The 17669-nt window shown below is 38.7% G+C and overlaps 1 protein-coding gene across 3 annotated transcripts in view; it reads left to right on the forward strand.

Annotated features, from left to right (window-relative positions):
- The first annotated feature begins 606 nt into the window (after positions 1-606).
- The window catches only part of HIT1 (Membrane trafficking VPS53 family protein), an 81777-nt gene continuing 64714 nt past the window's right edge, over positions 607-17669 (forward strand). The window contains exons 1-6 of one of the 3 annotated variants that reach the window (XM_088954406.1): positions 607-1051; positions 1174-1453; positions 1760-1846; positions 5291-5385; positions 10443-10499; positions 10730-10880. In XM_088954406.1, coding sequence (XP_088810532.1) covers positions 1798-1846; positions 5291-5385; positions 10443-10499; positions 10730-10880 — 352 coding nt within the window. In that variant the 5' untranslated portion in view covers positions 607-1051; positions 1174-1453; positions 1760-1797. Of the gene's footprint in view, positions 1052-1173; positions 1557-1757; positions 1847-5290; positions 5386-10442; positions 10500-10729; positions 10881-17669 lie in introns of those variants that run through there. The other 2 variants (XM_088954407.1, XM_088954408.1) reach the window with 2 other exon arrangements.

The following is a 17669-nucleotide window of genomic DNA, read 5'->3' on the forward strand; positions in this document are numbered from 1 at the left end:
CAATGGTAATAATCCCTTTTTAAAAACCAAAAAGCATCCACAAGAGAGGTGTTCTATGTGTCGTATATGCAATGTGGTGGCTAAATCCTAAACGGTCGTTTACTTCTGTAGTGGCTGAATTTAGGGCTGTCAACGAATTGGGTCCAACCCGATGGACCCAAACTGATCGAGCCAGTTATGGTTTTGGAGACTGAAACCAATGGATCAGTTCCGGGTCATAATTATTATTGATTCGGAATCAATTCCACTTAATCCTGAACCGATTCAAACCTGACCCAATATATATCCGTTAACAGTGTCTTAACTGAATCTTGTGCACCTGAACAGGTTAGGATTGGAGTTAAACCTCCATCTTTCTCTCGATATGGTGAACCAGCGGTTTGGTTTTCTTCTCCGAGGAAGAGATCGATCGTGCTTGTGAACCCTGTCGTTTTGCCGGAGAAAACGGATTGTAATGTTGTATTAACGGCAAGGGAGGGTTTAGTCAATTATTCGAAAAGTTAAGAATACTCCAAATTATTATTGAAAGAATAGGGTAAGTTTTAGTTTATTTGATAAAACATAGGGTAGTTTGTATTTTATCCTTATTTTTTCATGCACACTAGCCAGTTCAGATCTGCTACCAACTTGACGCTCCCAACATTCCCAAGCAGCCATCGCACTCGCATGGGAACATCTGCCTTGAATCAGATGTTCCCAATGTACGGCTACAACGTTTTATCGGCAGTATTGGGAGCATCTAGTTGGTAGCAGATCCCTGCCCTTTCTGAACTCCCTGCTTTCCTTGCAGACACCGGAAAATCCAGCTTACTACGCTTCATCCGGTTAAAATTATCAATTTAGGAGTTCTCTTCAGCACAAATCTGCAATTTTCAATGTGGGCATTCACCATTCGGAAATCAAAAACTTAAAAAATCCCAGAATTCTACAGATAGAGAGAGAGGAGGTGGATCCTATTAGTGAAGGGGGCGGAATCTATTACTTTCTGCAAAGAGAGAAGGAAGAGGGCACCTGCTTTATGTTCGTTGAAGAGAAGAGATAGGGGAAGAAAGTGGGATCTTTTTTTCTTTTTAATTTTTTTTTTCACTTATTCCTTTTGTTTTTCGTTGTTTTCTGGACTCATTTTCTTACTGTTTTTCCTTTCTCCTAATTATTTGTTTTCTTTCATTGTAGTTGTATCCAGAACGACCCTTCATCTCTTCTATCTGGCATACAATAATTAGGCGGTCAAATTAGAGCTTCAAGGCGGTGCTCAAACTAGCAAAACTGCTACCGGAGTGATTTCGGAGGATCTGGGCTCCCAAGAGAATGCATTTTGGTTATCAATAATTCTGAGTCCTGATTTCCGACTCGGGTGTTAGCGCTTTTACGTAGTCGTCACTCTCAACGCCCATAGTCGGATTCATAGAAGGAAAGAGAGAGGCCGCAATTTTAGTTTATGATTCATTCCTAAGTTCGTAAATTTTATAATCTAAGTTCTTGAATTCGATGTGCAGAAAAGCATTCTCAGATCTTCATTATTAGTCCCGTTTCAATTTGAATCTGCTTTCTTCTTGGTCTCTCAGGAAACCTCAGACTTTATTTTTTTTTTCTATTTATTTTTAACTATACGGTTTTAATAATTTTTTTTTTGTTCTTTTCTTGATCTGCAATTATTGTGTCGCAATAACTACGTTTTAGTTGTTAGTTCTAGATCACTAAGAAATGTAAAAATTTGACTGGGTCCAGATGAAGCTCTCATTCATTCGTTTTCTTGCAGGTATAATAATTGAAACTATATCTTCAGTTCTAATCGCAATGGACAAGTCCAGTGCTCTCGAATACATCAACCAGATGTTCCCAACAGGTCCCTCTCTCTCTCAACCACTTAATTGGGTTATTGAGTTATTAATACTGTCATGTTAACTTATGAGTGCTTAAAACATTTGTCATGTATGGTATGTAGACTACATGAAAAAGATAGAAGAATGCCATCATGGAGTGAAACATTTATCATTGAAAACTCTGAAACTAGAAAAAAAGTGAAGCTCAAACAAAATCTCATAACTGAATGAACCATAATGTAAATATTCTTGCTAGTTTGCTTGAATTCAAATAGATAATGAAGACCAATCAGTTTGCCCAAAAATAAAGACTAATCTGGCAATCAGTTGATTATTTGAAATAAATTGGTTCGTACAATAAGCTGTTACAAGAACATGAGCTTATTATAACACTTTCTAAATGGCTGAGAAGGAGTTTAGGATTCTCTAGATCCTTTTTCAAAGTTTATCATCTTCTGCCTATAACTCATTTTCCCCGTACAATATATGGAGTTCTTTTGTCTCTTTAATAGTGGTCTTTATGGTGGAAGTGTCTCATCATAGTATCAACATGTACTACATGCTTCAGCAAAGGACTGAGGACTTTAGGATTCGAAAAGAAAAAAAAGAAAAAAAGACTTTAGATCCGTTGCTCTTCATTTTTGTCCTTATGTATGAGCAGAGAATTGATCTATCTTCTCTTCATCATGAGACTGTTTCCTACATTTTTGCCATTCTATTATCACAGACTGCAAATTACTTGGTTGTGCATTTCGACTTGCTCTCCCTTTTCCTTAATACTGAATTTTGTATTAGGAAGAAATTATGAGTCATGCAAAGAGGAGGCTACACCATGAAACTAATACTTTACAATGACAAGGAAGTCTCAATATAGAAAGTACTGCTTTACCTAATTTGTCAAGCTTGTATGCCAAGCCATTTGCCTAAGTCATAAAATTGTCTTTTTGGTGCTAAGTCAGGCGGTACCTAAGTTAGTGAGGGCTAAAGATATCCATGGAGCTTGCGTAGAGGCTGGTAATATGGAGGTGTATGTGAGTATGGCCATGGCCAACTGAGTTTGCTCAAGAGGAGTAGGGTGGGACGATTTAATTTGGATCCAGATGAGGAAAATGTGAAGGAGTGGGCGGTTGCTGTGTGGAAACCAAATGGTTTTTTCCAAGCGAGGAAACTGTATGCTGGTTTCTTTTTGTTCATTTTCAAAAATGAGGAGGCAGAGAACATTTTGCTTTGAGAACATAAACAGTGCTGGCCTCCTGATCTGAGGATTGGTAGATGGAATCTATTGGTTGGCGCTATGAGAGATGTTGGACCAACAATCTTGGTGTGGATTAATGTTTACGGCATTCCTTTCCATGCGTGGTCTTTCCAAACTTTTGAAGCTGTGGGTGAAGCCTATGGCAGGTCCAGATTTGTTGATCCAAGAACAAGCTCCTGGAGGAAGTTAGTTTTCACATGTATCCTGGTTCAAGTGGATGGAATCCATCTAGTGCTTTCCTTGTTGAGGGCTTGTAAGAGACATATGACTTGAGATGGGTGGAGAATATGACTTGAGACTCGTATTGATTGCTTGTATCTGAAGAGATGGGTGGAGAATATGGTTTTGTGGGGGAAGAAACCCTACTGGTTATTGTCCCCTGGCTGGTGTATCATGTTCAAATTGAATTGTGAGACTGCTCACCACCTCTTATTCTCCTGGACTGGATAGATCGTTTGCCATGTTTGTGATGCTCAAAAAGAAGGGGTAGAATCATGTGGAAATTCACAAGGGCAGCTTTTGATCTGGACAATTTGGGAAGAAAGGAATGCAAGGATCTCCAAGGAGAAAGAGAGAAGTAGGGAGGCATTAATCGAAACCATCACTTTAAGAGTGGCACATTGGGTGAAGACTTTGGAGCTATTCTCAGATCTCACTGTAATTGAAATTATCCGTCATCACTTTTAGAAATTGGGGAGCAGTAGTATGTCCTCTTCTAAAAAACCTAAAGGAAAAAAAAAGAGGGTTGGACAATTGGGCACCTCCAAAGGGTGGTCGAAGCTAAACTTTGATGGTAGCAGTATGGGTAATCTAGGGCCTTTTTGAATATGGGTGTTGGTGGTAAGGGATGAGAACAGAACCATATGTGCTATGTATTTAGGTCCAATAGGAGAAGGTGATTCAGTAAGGGTAGAAGCATTGACAGTAGTATTTGGTGTGCAAAAAGCTAAAGAAATAAGGGTGGAGAGGTTGATGATTGAAGGTGATTCAAAGGGTGGTGGGGAAAGACTGTAGTGTCTATGCTCTTTTTTGTTTTTTTCGTTTTTTGTTTTCACAACCTCTTGTTGTAACTCACTTAATTTTTAATTTTTAATGAATTCTTCTCTTTGTTGCTACTGATAAAAAAAATCTGATCTGGTTTTAAGAGGGGGGGGGGGTGGAGAGGGAGGATCTGGTCTATGTCAAACCATATAAATCCCAATTTGATCAGGTCTTGAGAGAGAAACAGCCTTGGGTTACATAAGGAGCACCTCATGAACTTTTAATTTAATGACATCACCAATAAAAGTAATTCTTCCATGTGAGCCTAGTAACATGAGACTGGAGCTTGAGGGCCTTGGGTTACCTAAGGTGCACCGATTGAAGTTTAATTTAATGATGGCATCACCCAAAGGAGGACACCTCACTGGCCAGGGTGGATGCGGCAGCCATTAGAAGTCCATGTAAATGAATGAATGAATGCCTCTCCAACCATCTGAGGGACTTATTTAAACTTTAGGGGCAGGATCCTGTGGAATTAAAATGGTTGTAATAATGTAGTTTAAATAGCTTGCATGGTGGATTCCCTCTCACAAATATTCTCCTGTTTCATTGGCCATGCAAATACTAGGTTACCATTTCTGGAACAGTGGAATGACCCCTAAACAATTTTGCTCCTCCAAAAAGGTTTGAACTGAAGAAAATGGTCAATCGTGTCAAATGTACAAGCAGACAAGTATATAAACAATGCCAGATCCATTTATAGAATATGCACCAAACTATGCAGTTGGTGTCCTTATGCCCAAAGAGATGGTTCATCAGTTTACTGCTCTTGCTATGCATGTGAAATGAATACCTTAGTCTGAAGCATGTCCATATTAAGCTTGTAAGGGGCCTAAATACACGTGAACTTAAACTTTTAATTTATTTAAGGCTAGCTAGTGATTTATCAAAAAGAAAGGCTAGCTAGTTTGAAATTCATAGGTGCAGATTTGCCTTGCTGCAAATTCAAAATTATCTCTATTTTTTGATTGGTATACAAAATTATCCTCTTTTCAATCTCATATAATTCAAAGGACAAATAATGTTTCAAATTCAAAAATATTCCTCTTTAATAATTTGGGTTAAATATATGTATGAAGCAGTAACTTATGCAGTCACATCTTTTTCCTCTTGTTTCTCTGAACTATCACTTTCTAATATATTGACATTGTGGAGAATCATCAATATCCAGAGGCATCTTTATCTGGTGTGGAACCCCTTATGCAAAAAATACACAGCGAGATTCGCCGTGTGGATGCAGGGATATTAGCAGCTGTTCGCCAACAGGTAATTCTTTTTCTTTTTAACTTGTTATCCATAAGAAAAAGTTGACTTTCTTCCCCCTTTCAGATCTTTATACAACTCTAGTTTCCAGGATTTTATTGGTACATTCTGATGCTCAGGATTATTGGGAACTAAAATGCATTCGCTTGTATTTCCTTCCTGTTCCTATTGCAATTGTATTTTTCTATAATACAGAGGTTATTAATCCTCCTGATAGGGACCTTACTGCAATGCTTTTGGAGGGTTTTCACCCAGATTCTTGCATCTTTTTGCTCAGGCCTAGGCATCTTGTAATTTCTGCATTAGCTCTGCTAGGCCTGGCTACCTTCATTTAACATATACATGATTTAGATCCTGTAAAATAGAACATACTCCAGACTCAAAATACAACCCAAACCCATACATCTAACACACCTTCAACAATCAGAACAACAGACCAAAGGTGGCAGACAACTAAGCCCCCACAAAGCTGAAGTGTTGAACAACTGAAAATAAACGAAAACTCAAACAAAGATCACGCTAGGCAATGCTTGATTAGTTCACTCCACCAGCAGGATGAAACTGAATCCTCCATGGTTACTTCACACCGTCAACATGATTAGTCTGAACTCCTTTGAACCTCGTACTAACTTTCTTAACTATCTTCACCTTCTTGACTGTCCCAACCCCAAATAAACCCCCTTTCAATCTAGCAAACACTTTCGAGACTTGAACAGGGTGGTGATAGTTCCGATTTATGAAGTGTTTAACTGCATTACAGAAGTGCTTGAAGTCCTGATTTTTATGACTAGCTTTGATTCTCTCTATTTTTTTTGAAGAGTAAAGTGAAAATTCATTAATAAAAAAAAGTGAGTTACAACCCAATAGGTGACAAGATGGAACCTCGCCAAACACATCAAAACAAATTCTAATTAAGAACAAAAACTGATCCAAATTACAGCAACTGAATTTCAAGAACATTCCAAAAATTCTCCCCCAGCTTTTCTTTACCCTTCTGACACCTTGATTCAAATTAAGCCGTAAGATCAAAATCTTTCGGTTGGTTTAACTCCAAAAAAGAGGAAATGCTTGTGGTGCCTTTCCTGGTCAACAAGTCCTCTCTTTCCTTCTTTGTGTAACATTCCATCTGTTGTTTACTCGCAAATTTTCCTTGTCCGCATGTTGAACCATCTGTCACCTTATCATCCCTTACATTGAAGTCTGCTCTGTACAAGCTCACCTCCATTGGAGATGTGATCCAAACCTTGTAGGCATAGTTGTCAAGGTCGCCTAGGCACCCTTGGCTGGGTGCCTCACCCAAACGCCTTGACTTTTAGCAACTAGGCGCCCTTCTAGGCGACTAAGCACCCGCCTAGGCGACAAAAATGACAAGGCGGACGCCTTTTATAATATCATTTATATTGTTGTATCTTACTTACTAATGTATGTGTTACTACATTTTATTATATGCTATATATCAATATACTTTGTTTTAATGTTTTACTATTGAAATTTAAAAGATCAAAGGTTTTTGAGGAGAGAAAAATAAAGAAAGAAAGAAAGAAAGAGGAAAGAAAGAATAGAATTATAAAGAGGTTCTGTTTTTTTCTATTCTCTCTCTAATTAAATAAAACAGAAACCCCATCCTTGTTTTTTTTTCTATTTTACTTTCCATATTGAATATTTTTCATATAAAGTTGACCTTCTTTAGCTGCTAATTGACATCAGTATTATTTTTAAAAATAATTAAATTAATATATGTAAAAGATTTTTATCATTTAGATGTGATGATTTTCTACATTTTTAGAGGAAATTTAATGTTCTTAACAAAGAGAATTGCTATTTTTTCAATTAATATACATGCTGAATGGTATATAAAACTAGGGAACTAGCCAAAAGTTAGATTTTTATATTATAAAATTTTTATCGCCTAGGCGATGCCTAGGTGCCCCACTGTCGCCCAGCATCGCCTAGGTGCCTTGAAAACTATGCTTGTAGGTATCACCTTTGTAATGGATATGAAGTGCTCGAGGGATTGCATCTGCTGACTTCCCTTCAATTTTAATCCTCTCCCACCGAAGACCAGTCAATGTCTTTGTGAGTTCATGGATTTCTATAAGGCCGCCACAACACTTGCTTGTTTGATAAAAGACCTCTAGTGTCCAGAGATTGAATGGCAAATCCCAAATTTCCAGGTCAACCTTCATCTTCTTCAAATGGTTTGTGATAACATTGGATATTGGAACCTTGCAATCAGTTTACTTAGACCCCAATTTGGAGGATTCTAGATTCTGGGTAATCCCCCTAGATGGGATCTTTTCTTGCTCCTCTTTTTTTAGTCATCTTGCTTCTGCTAGGCCCCAAGGGGTGGCTCCCCTAGTGAAAGAAATTTGGAGCAAACCTACCCCACCAAAAATCCAAGCTTTCTGGTGGGCCCTTTTCCTTGGTAAGGTAAATACTTGCGACTTGCTGCAGAAAAGGAGGCCTTCCACTAGCCTCTCTCCTCATTTGTGTTTTCTTTGTAGGAATAGTGGAGAGTCCCTCTCCCACTTGTTGATCTCCTGTCCATTTGTACATCGTATTTGGAAATTTTTCTATTCTCTCTTTGGTTGCAGATGGGACCTTCCCCAAGAGGTGACAGACATTTTCAATCCTAACCTCTTGAGGCAACCAAAGAAGAGAGGGAGAATTATGTGGAAATTTACCAAAGCGACAATTGCTTGGGGAGTATGGGAGGAAAGAAATAACATAATTTTCGCTGGAAAATCTAGAACTTTGGAAGAGGTCATTGACAACATAAAACCGAAGGTTGCATTGTGGATAAAAACCTTGGATAGTTTTCACGTTTTCTCTATAACTGACATCCAAACTCCAAAGGGCATGGAAAGAGTAGTCGATCAAGACTACGATCAGTCTTGAATCCCAACTGATTTTGGATTGAGAAAAATAGAAGGAAGAGGAAGAAGAAAGGAGAAGAAGCAGAAGTGCACAAGGGGTTTGAAAGGAGGGACAGATTGAATAAGTCTGCCGCCGCCACTCTCTTAATATTTATAGGTTATGTTCACTACATGTAGGAAAGGACAGAACTGCCCTTAATACTTACATGGCAAATAAAACAAATAAAAGACTGAAATAAATAACAAACTGAAATAACAAGCTGTCATACGAACACAGTGGGACCACAGCCGTGGGGCCCACATCAGTGTTCTCTACAGAAAGAAATAGCACAGTCCTCTAGGGGCAAGGAAACCATAAGAGTTGAGTGGAAACCACCATAGGTAAACAAAGTGAAACTGAATTTTGATGGAAGCTCTATGGGCAACCCGGGAGTGGCAGGAATTGGGGGAGCAATCAGAAATGAAAAATGCAAGATATTAGCTCTATATTCAGGGCCAATTGGTATTACAAACTCAACAAAGGCTGAGTTATTGGCATTATTACAGGGCCTCCAATTGGCAAAGCAATTGGGTTTTCGTCAGGTGGAAGTGGAGGGGGGACTCAAAAAAGTTGTAATCTCTTGGGCAAAATGTAATAGACATGTCCCGTGGACCCTCAAGCATATCTTCAGAGAAGGGGAGAGATTAGCAAAGGATATAAATGCTGATTTTAGGTGGATCAGGAGGAGTGCAAATGGGTTAGCAGTTACTTTAGCCAAACAAGGGGCTGCAAGGCAGCAACTATATTGGGCATCGTTGTAACTTGGGTTATAATCCTTGGGGATGACTATTGGGTCATCAGTCTGTAATTAACTCCACATATTTTAATTAATGAAACAATCTTTTTGCTGATAAAAAAAACATTGGATATTGGTTTCCAGTTAGAGATGGCATAAGACACCATACTGATAAAAAGAAATGGCATAAGACACCACTGAGAGGGAAACACTGCTGCTGTAATCTCGGTGACCTCTTTGATCAGTCAGATAATTGCTTGATTAGAGAAGAAAGCTCTGATAGTAGCTCCTGAGAATCGATGAAACTTATAAACTATAACCGGCAACACCTACTCCCAGTTGGGTTTTTCCTTGACTGAGACCACATAAGAATTATTCCAGTTCAAGCTATTAGTTAACCTGTGTGTCACTAACTGCGACTTTGCTTTTCCCCCCCTTCTCTGCTTCCTGCTGCAGTATCTTTTCTTTATACTGGTCCTAAACCTCCTTGATTTGCTTCCTAAGAGGGTGGCTAACATAACATGTATGCAAAATATGGCATTGTATAGACACCTCTAGAAAACACCTTGTTTCCTAGGCATTGACTTCATAATTATGCTCCTATACTCTTGGAAAACATTAGCAGTGAAGTAAGCAATCTACCCTTTTACCAAAAAAGAAAGGAAAAAACAGCAATCCACCCTGATAGAAATCAAATCATTTTGGCCTAAGATTGATTCTGAAAAATCCTTGCAATCCTCTTCTTTCAGATGCCTATATTATAGCTAGAAAGGCATATCTTTACGGCAATTCACCTTTCATATCATAAGGCACAGAATACCATCTTGACATAATGTCTTAACATATCTCTAGAGTCACCCATTGTATTGCAAAGCTTGAATGCAGTAAAAGCATATTTGTCTACAAATTGGCATTGCATAAGAACTGTTTATTCTCATTTCTATGCATATACTACATGACTTAAAGTGATAGCTTTCCAATTCCTCCTTTTTCTTTGTCATGGTGCATGTAGTGTCTCTCTCTCTCTCTCTCTCTCTCTCTCTCTCTCTCTCTCGTTAATAATCTCCATCAAAAGGCCCTCACAATATGAGGAGACACAAACTTCTGCTCTACTTTCTCATGAAGAAGATTCTCTATATCAGTGTTTCTCTTTTGAAAAAGGTTTGATGGATTTTTTCTTTTTATGCAGAAAATATATGTGAAACCTGCAATATAGTTGACCTTTATTTCAGTTCATTTCTTTTTTCCTTTTACCATTTCTGTTTTCTTCAAAAGCTTCCTGTCAATACAAGCTGGCCAGCTTTTAAATTTAAACACAAATTTTGTCCTGTGATTGATCATGACATTACCCTCCTTTTCTTTTTGGGTCATTCAAGTTAGTTGATGTGTAAATCATTTATCATTTCAGAGTAATTCAGGAACCAAGGCTAAGGAAGATCTTGCTGCAGCAACACGTGCTGTTCAGGTTTATTCTTTATGCACAAAATTATGACTACAAATTTTTTATTGATCATCAAATATAAATATCTAATTGTAAATGAAATCTAGTTTTGAAGGCATCATTTCAGTATTCATTTTTTGGTTTTGTTAATCAGTGATGGGAACCCATTAAAATCCTAGTCTTCTAAATGCTCGATCGAGTATTATGATTTTTCTTAATTGTATTTGGTAGTTATACTTTTTTTTTCTATTCAGGAACTCATGTACAAAATCCGAGAGATAAAAACAAAGGCAGAGCAAAGTGAGACAATGGTTCAGGAAATCTGCCGTGACATTAAAAAGTTGGATTTTGCAAAGAAGCATATAACGACTACAATAACTGCTCTTCATCGTCTAACCATGCTAGGTTAGTTTTCTTCTTCCTTCTTTTGCTTTTGTTTTCTTTTTGTGCTGATAAGTTACTAGAAATGATTGATATTGTATTCTTGCTGTATTGATGTTAACAAAAAGATGTATACAGAATATATTTAGAAACCATGATCCAGACTCATATATTATAAATCAGTTTTTTAAAAAGAGTGGTCCAGGTGAGGTGCCCCAAAATGCCCTGAGGCATATGTTTTTGATGATAGAGTGCCACAATTTATTTGCTTCTAGAGGAAATCTCCACAACCATTTCTTCAATACTAACCTATTCCTTTTGACAGTTTTCACCAAATCTAAATCCCCATCCTTTTTTCCTGCACACAATTTACAACTTAAGAAGATGGCATCTTCTATGTTCACCCGATTCCCACTGAAATCTCTCATCATCTTCTCCAATCTTTTTGCCACTTGCATAGCTATTTTGAAGACTGAAAGAAAGCATACTGGAAGACTGAAAGAAAGCATACTGGAAATTTCTTTTTTAAGAGGCTAGTTTCTTATTGAACCTGCCACCACGGGGTTCCAAAAGTTGAGGGACCTAGGATTCTCTCCAAAAGGTAATCCTAAGTAGGTTTCTCCTTGAGCTTGGTTTGATAGGTTTAAAGGAGCTGTTCAAAGATGTGGTTGTCAATGGCATGCTGATCACACTCTCTTTGTTAAGAGGAAGTGTGAGTTGGTGACCATGTTGATTGTGTAAAGGTAATCCTAAGTAGGTTTGTCTTTGAGCTTGGTTTGATAAGTTTAAAGGAGTTGTTCAAAGATGTGGTTGTCAATGGCATGTAATAGTCATGCTTCGGGAAACAAAACTTTCAGGAACGAAAGAGTGGAATGAAGATTCTTTGTTGGAATTTAAGAAGGTTAGGGAGTGCAAAGAAGAGGAGAATCGTCAGGATGTGATAAAAATTGAGAGATCAGTAATAGTCATGCTTCAGGAAACGAAACTTTCAGATTTGGATGGAAGATGGATAAGAAGTATCTGGCGTAGTAGGGGTCTAAGTTGGCCTTTGGCCCCATCTTGGGGAGCCTCGGGTGGTATCCTTACAATTTGGAAGAATGAGGAAGGGAATGTGTATGGTCCTAACTCATATAGAGAAAAAGGATATCTTCTAGGAAGAGCTAGCGGAATTAGGGGCCTTTGGGAGGGACCATGGTGTTTGGGAGGGGACTTTAATGTGAGAAGGTACATAAATGAGACAAATAACCCCAACCATTCCATAACAACTAGTATGAGACACTTTAACTCCTTGATTGAGTCCCTAGAACTAAGAGAACCCACCTTGTTACAAGCCTCTTTTACTTGGTCAAATCTTGAGGAAAGTCAAGTGTGCTCAAAGTTGGAGAGGTTCCTTTTCTCCATTGATGTGATAAGGTGCACAAATAAGATCATTGCAAAAGATCTGGCTGGTTGGCTGAAGATTGTCTTGCCCTTTATTGTTTTTTAGAACCAAGGAGCTTTTATAGAGGGGAGACAAATAATGGATCAAATCTTAGTGGCAAATGAATGTGTGGCAGCGAAGAAAAAAAGGGTGGCAAAGGCTTGACTTGTAAATTGGACCTAGAGAAAGCCTATGATATGGTGGATTGGTCTTTCTTGACGAGTGATGAGTCTCATGGAAAAGATGGGTTGAGGTGAAAGATGGAGACCGTGGATTAAAGGATGTATTAGCTTGACACATTTCTTTGTCCTTTTAAATGGGGTAGCAAAGGACTTCTTCCCGGCCAAAAGAGGACTGAGACAAGGTGACCCCTTATCCCCCTTCTTGTTTACCTTTGTTGTTGAAGCTTTGAGTAGACAAATCATCAAGGCTGACCAAGAAAATCAGTTTAAAGGTTGGAGGATTGGCAGATCAGAGGTGGTGGTGTCTCACCTGCAATTTTCAGATGATACTATCATTTTATGTGAGAACTGTGATGGACCTAGTTTGAGGAATCTGAAAAATTTGGTGGATAAGTTTCAGCGGGCCTCAAAACTAAAAGTGAAATAGGGAAAAAGTTGTATTGCTAGATTAAACTTGGAAGAGGGTGACATCCAAACCATGGCAGATTTACTAGGCTGTGAAGTGAAAAGCAGGCCTCTAGAATACTTATGTATGCCCTTGGGGGGAACCTGAAAGCTGAAAGCTTCTGGAAATCAGTTTTAGAGAGATTCAGTAAGAAGTTGGCAATGTTGAAGAGAAGTTATATTTCCTTGGGGGGAAGAATACCTTGATAAAATCCACCCTAGCAAATAGGCTCGTTTATTTCCTCTCCACCTTTAGGATCCTGGCGAAAATAGCCAGGAAGTTAGAAAAGATAATGAGGGATTTTTTGTGGGAACCCGGTGATGAAAAGAGAGATAATTTAGTGAAGTGGGAACAAGTCTACAAACCTAAGGAGCAAGGTGACCTAGGTATATAGAACATCTTAAAGACAAATACAGCCCTCCTAGGGATGGCTGTGGAGATTCCCTTGTGAAGAAGATAGGTTGTGGCATAGGGTCATTAAAAGCATTCATGGTGAAGCAGAAAACGGTTGGATTGCAAACCTTTCTTCACTTTATCCTCTTTAGTGTTGGGTGTGGCGATAAAGTGTTATTCTAGGAAGACCTGTGGGTAGGGGATTTGCCCTTCAATGTTAAATTCCCTGACCTTTACTCCTTGTTAGACCTTAAAAACAAACCTGTTGCTAGGGTTGGCGTGTTTTCAAACTCGGGGCTCTCTTGGGACTTTGGCTTCCGAAGGGGTCTGAGGGAAAATGAATGTGCTTCCTTATTGCTCTTGATCTCAACCTTAGAGATGGTCCACTTAGACCAAAATGTAGCTGATAGCAGAATCTGGTCCCCAACCCTTGACGATTTATTCTCTTGTGCCTTTTTCTTTAGTCTGCTTACTCATTCTGAATTTTTGGAGGTGAATTTCCCGGCGAGAGAAATCTGGTGCAAACTGATCCCTCTTAAAGTACAAGCCTTCTCTTGGGAAGTATTCCTAGGGAAGGTAAACACTTGTGATGTGCTACAGAAAAGAAGGCCAAACAAATGCCTCTCTCCTCATGTGTGTGTCCTTTGTAAGGCTTGTGTTGAAACCCTACCCCATTTACTCTTATCTTGCTCTCTTGTTTCTTGTATTTGGGAAATTGTTTGTTCTCTCTTTAGATGCAGATGGGCTCCCCCACAGGATGTAGTAAGTCTATTCAGCCCCTGTTTCCTGAGGCAATAGAAGAAAAGAGGAAAGTGCTTATTGGAAGGCAGAAAGAGCTGCTGTGTGTGGACTATATGGGAGGAAAGAAACCAAAGAATCTTCTTTGAAAAAAGCAAATCAAAAGAGGAAGTCATTGAAGCCATAAAAATTAGAACTGCACATTGGGTGATGACCATGGAACTATTCAAAAACCTCTCCACAAATGACATTCTAAGGAACTGGACTGAAGTGGCACAAACAGATGTACCCAAAGAAATTGTGAGTGGAGTGGAAGCCACCTGCCCTAAATAAACTAAAACTAAACCTTGATGGGAGTTCCTTTGGCAACCCGGGAAGGGCAGGTATAGGGGGTGTGCTTAGAAATCATCAAGGAGAAGTTGTGGCACTTTTCTCAGGACCAATAGGTATTGGTGACTCAATTCAGGCTGAATCTCTGGCTCTCCTACAAGGATTAAAGCTGGCTGAGCAGATTGGAGCAACAGATTTAGAAATTGAAGGAGACTCACTACTAGTCATTTCTTGGGCTAAACAAATCACATCAGCACCTTGGAAGCTCAAATTTATCTATAGGGAAATTGACATACTTGCAAGGAGGTTCAATTCTCAATTTGGTTGGGTAAAAAGGACTACAAATGGTTTGGCGGATACCCTAGCAAAACAGGGGGCAAATAGATCTACCTTGTTCTGGGCAGAACCGTAACTGTTTGTATGTGTTTGTAGCTTGGGTCATTGCAATGCTGAAACCAAACTCATGTAATTCAATATATTTTTGATCTTAATAAAAGACTTATTTGCTGATAAAAAAATTAGTATATAAACACATAAAATGAATAGTCAAGTTTAATAATGTCTATTTTATAATTATAATGTCAAAAAATTAAAAATATAAAAGCATTTTTAATAACCCAATGCACAAAACTGCTTGGCAATTGGGCAAAGGGCGCCTAGGCGTCGCCTTGACAACTATGTGATTATTGAGAAGGAGGTTGTGTGTGAATACTACAAGAAGCCGAAACACTTGAAGGATACCTGCTGGAAGTTGCATTCAGAGCTCCTACATCCTAGAGGGTGAAAAGGGGAAGGTGACAATGCTAATGTAACCTCCTCCTTAGAGGGTGAAATGGGGCAATGTGATGAGAAATCAGTAGGGGAACAACTTGCAGCCACCAGGGCTGAATATGAGGATAATCTTGCAAGTGAATCAGATGAGGAAAATGCTATTATCAATGCTTTGTGTGTGTGTATATTATACGCGCAATTGTATGATAGGTACATATATTCAAAATAGATAATTATAATTTTTTGTTTTAGTTTCAACTTTTATGTTAAGAATTAAGATGAGGGAAAAAAAAGCATTCTAGGCAAAAATAGTGGGCCAGTGTACCTTCAACTCCTTGGAAACATGTAGGCCTCAAAAAGTTACCCAAAAAAGAAAAAAAGATCACCCCAATTAGACATCTGAGCACAAAGTTATGGCCTCTGCAAGTTTGCCTCTGTTTGAAAAAAATTTCAAAAAACTGACCAGTTTCCTAAAACGGGGATTGGTTAACCAGTTTTTCTGTTGGACTGGTTTAGTAAATGGTTTTGGGTGCTTTTTTGTTTTTTTTTTTGATCAGCAAAAAAATTTTAATAATTACAGAGAAATATTGAAATACAATGGATATAGGTTGCAGAAAGCATTAACCCAATCTGCAAACACTACAAAGCATTTACAGTTCTGCACAGTACAAGGTAGATCTATTTGCCCCCTGTTTTGCTAAGTGTCTGCTTACCCATTTGCTTTTTTGTTACTTCTGGTTTTAGGGGTACGATCGATCTGGCTGGGGCCTCGGGTCATGGTTCAACTGGTCCGACTGGCTGGTCCGATCTGGTTTTCTAAACGTTGGAGGCCTACTGATTTGGAGACAGTGGTCAACAAAGAAGTAGAAGTAAAATTTTGGGTTTGTCTTTTTTTTGGAGAGCAATTTGCAAGAAAAACCTTTAGGAAACTGGAAGAAAAATCTTGCATGTTGTCGTAGGATAGAGGGCATAATATTATGGATTCTTGTGAAGCAAGATTTTGTGCAGCAAAGGATGGCGTGCAAAGGAGACAGAATTTGTATAAGGGTGTAGGTGGTAGTGGAAACGATGATGTAAAGGCAGACCGATTTTGAGAAAAATGTGGTCCTAGAATTTGAAAGGACAAATGCTAAGGGAAGGGATATGAAAGGCATGGAGATGATACCTAACGCAGTTAGAAGATTCAAAAATCAGAAAATTTAGGGAACAATCCTGGTTTCAAATGTTTTTGCAAGATTGGGGGGGGGGTATTTGGGATGAGTCTCCTTAAGAATGTAAAGAAATCAAAGATCATTAAGAAAAGCAAAGAGGCTTTGGTCCATGCTATTGGAGTAAATTGGTAATAGGGTTTTAGTGCTTTTTTACTTTATTAGAAGGGCTGAGTATGTTATAGTAGGGTGTTGTCTCTTTGGGTTGAAGGGTAAAATGCTTTTAGGGTGGAGGGTTGCCTTATGGATAACAGGAGTTTTGGTTTGTTCTAGATAGGGTTGGTTTTTTCTTCTTTGTTATGTATTCTTAGGCTTTCAGGAAGAGGTGGTTGGAGCTTGTATTGGGTCTTTCTTTTTTTGGTTTTGGGTGATTTCTTCTTTTTTTGATGAATAATTAGAATTTTATTAAAATTCTTGAAGTAAAGACTTTACAATCATCCCTTAGAGAGGCATGAGCTGCTACCTCTCATACAAAGAAAAAAAAACATATTACCACTTTGCCCTGAATAAACTAGACCTGTTCACCCCTTGTTTATCCAAAGCATCCACCATCCCATTTGCTGATCTTTTCATCCATTGTATCCTTAAATTCATATTCCTGGTTAGCCAAGTTTCGAATCCCCTTCTATCACCGCATTTGTCAAGTTTAGCTCACTAACTATATGCACCCCTTGAATTTCGGCAAGCAGTTCAGCTTTGAGAGAGTCCCTCATACCCACAGGATCAGAAAACAGTGCTATAAGTTTACCTTCTCCATCTCTCACCACCCCTCCAATTCCACAAAGGCCTGGATTACCTCGGCAACTCCCATCAAAATTCAGTTTAGCAAAACCTTCAATCTGTGGTGTCCAGGCCACCTCCATTCTATCTTTCCCCTTAGAGTTTTTAGCAACTATCTCCCAATTCCTCCAAATGTTGTCGAAGGTGAACTGGGAGAACAACTCCAAAGTCTTTATCCAGTGGATGACTCTAACCATCACATAAAACCTGATTTCTTCCTTGCTTCTCTCCTTCTCTACGAAGATTCTTGCATTTCTTTCTTCCCAAATGGTCCAAATCAAGGCTGCTCTAACACATCTCCACATTATCCTCCCTCTCTTCTTTGGCCAATTAAAACAGGAGGGATCAAATAACATAGTAACCTCCATAGGTAACGTCCACCTGCACCCTAACAACGAAGAAAACCAAAGCCAAAAATCTGCAACAAAGGGGCAGGAAATCAGTAAGTGGCAACAACTTTCGTTATTGGATTTTCATAAGACAGACCATTTCGGGGAGAGACAAGATTTAGGTCTTCTCTTCTGAAGCAAGTCCATAGTATTTATC

Source organism: Nelumbo lutea, chromosome 7, assembly GCF_056320005.1.
Source record: "Nelumbo lutea isolate HS-2025 chromosome 7, American lotus-T2T, whole genome shotgun sequence".
In the NCBI taxonomy this organism is placed as follows: domain Eukaryota; kingdom Viridiplantae; phylum Streptophyta; class Magnoliopsida; order Proteales; family Nelumbonaceae; genus Nelumbo; species Nelumbo lutea.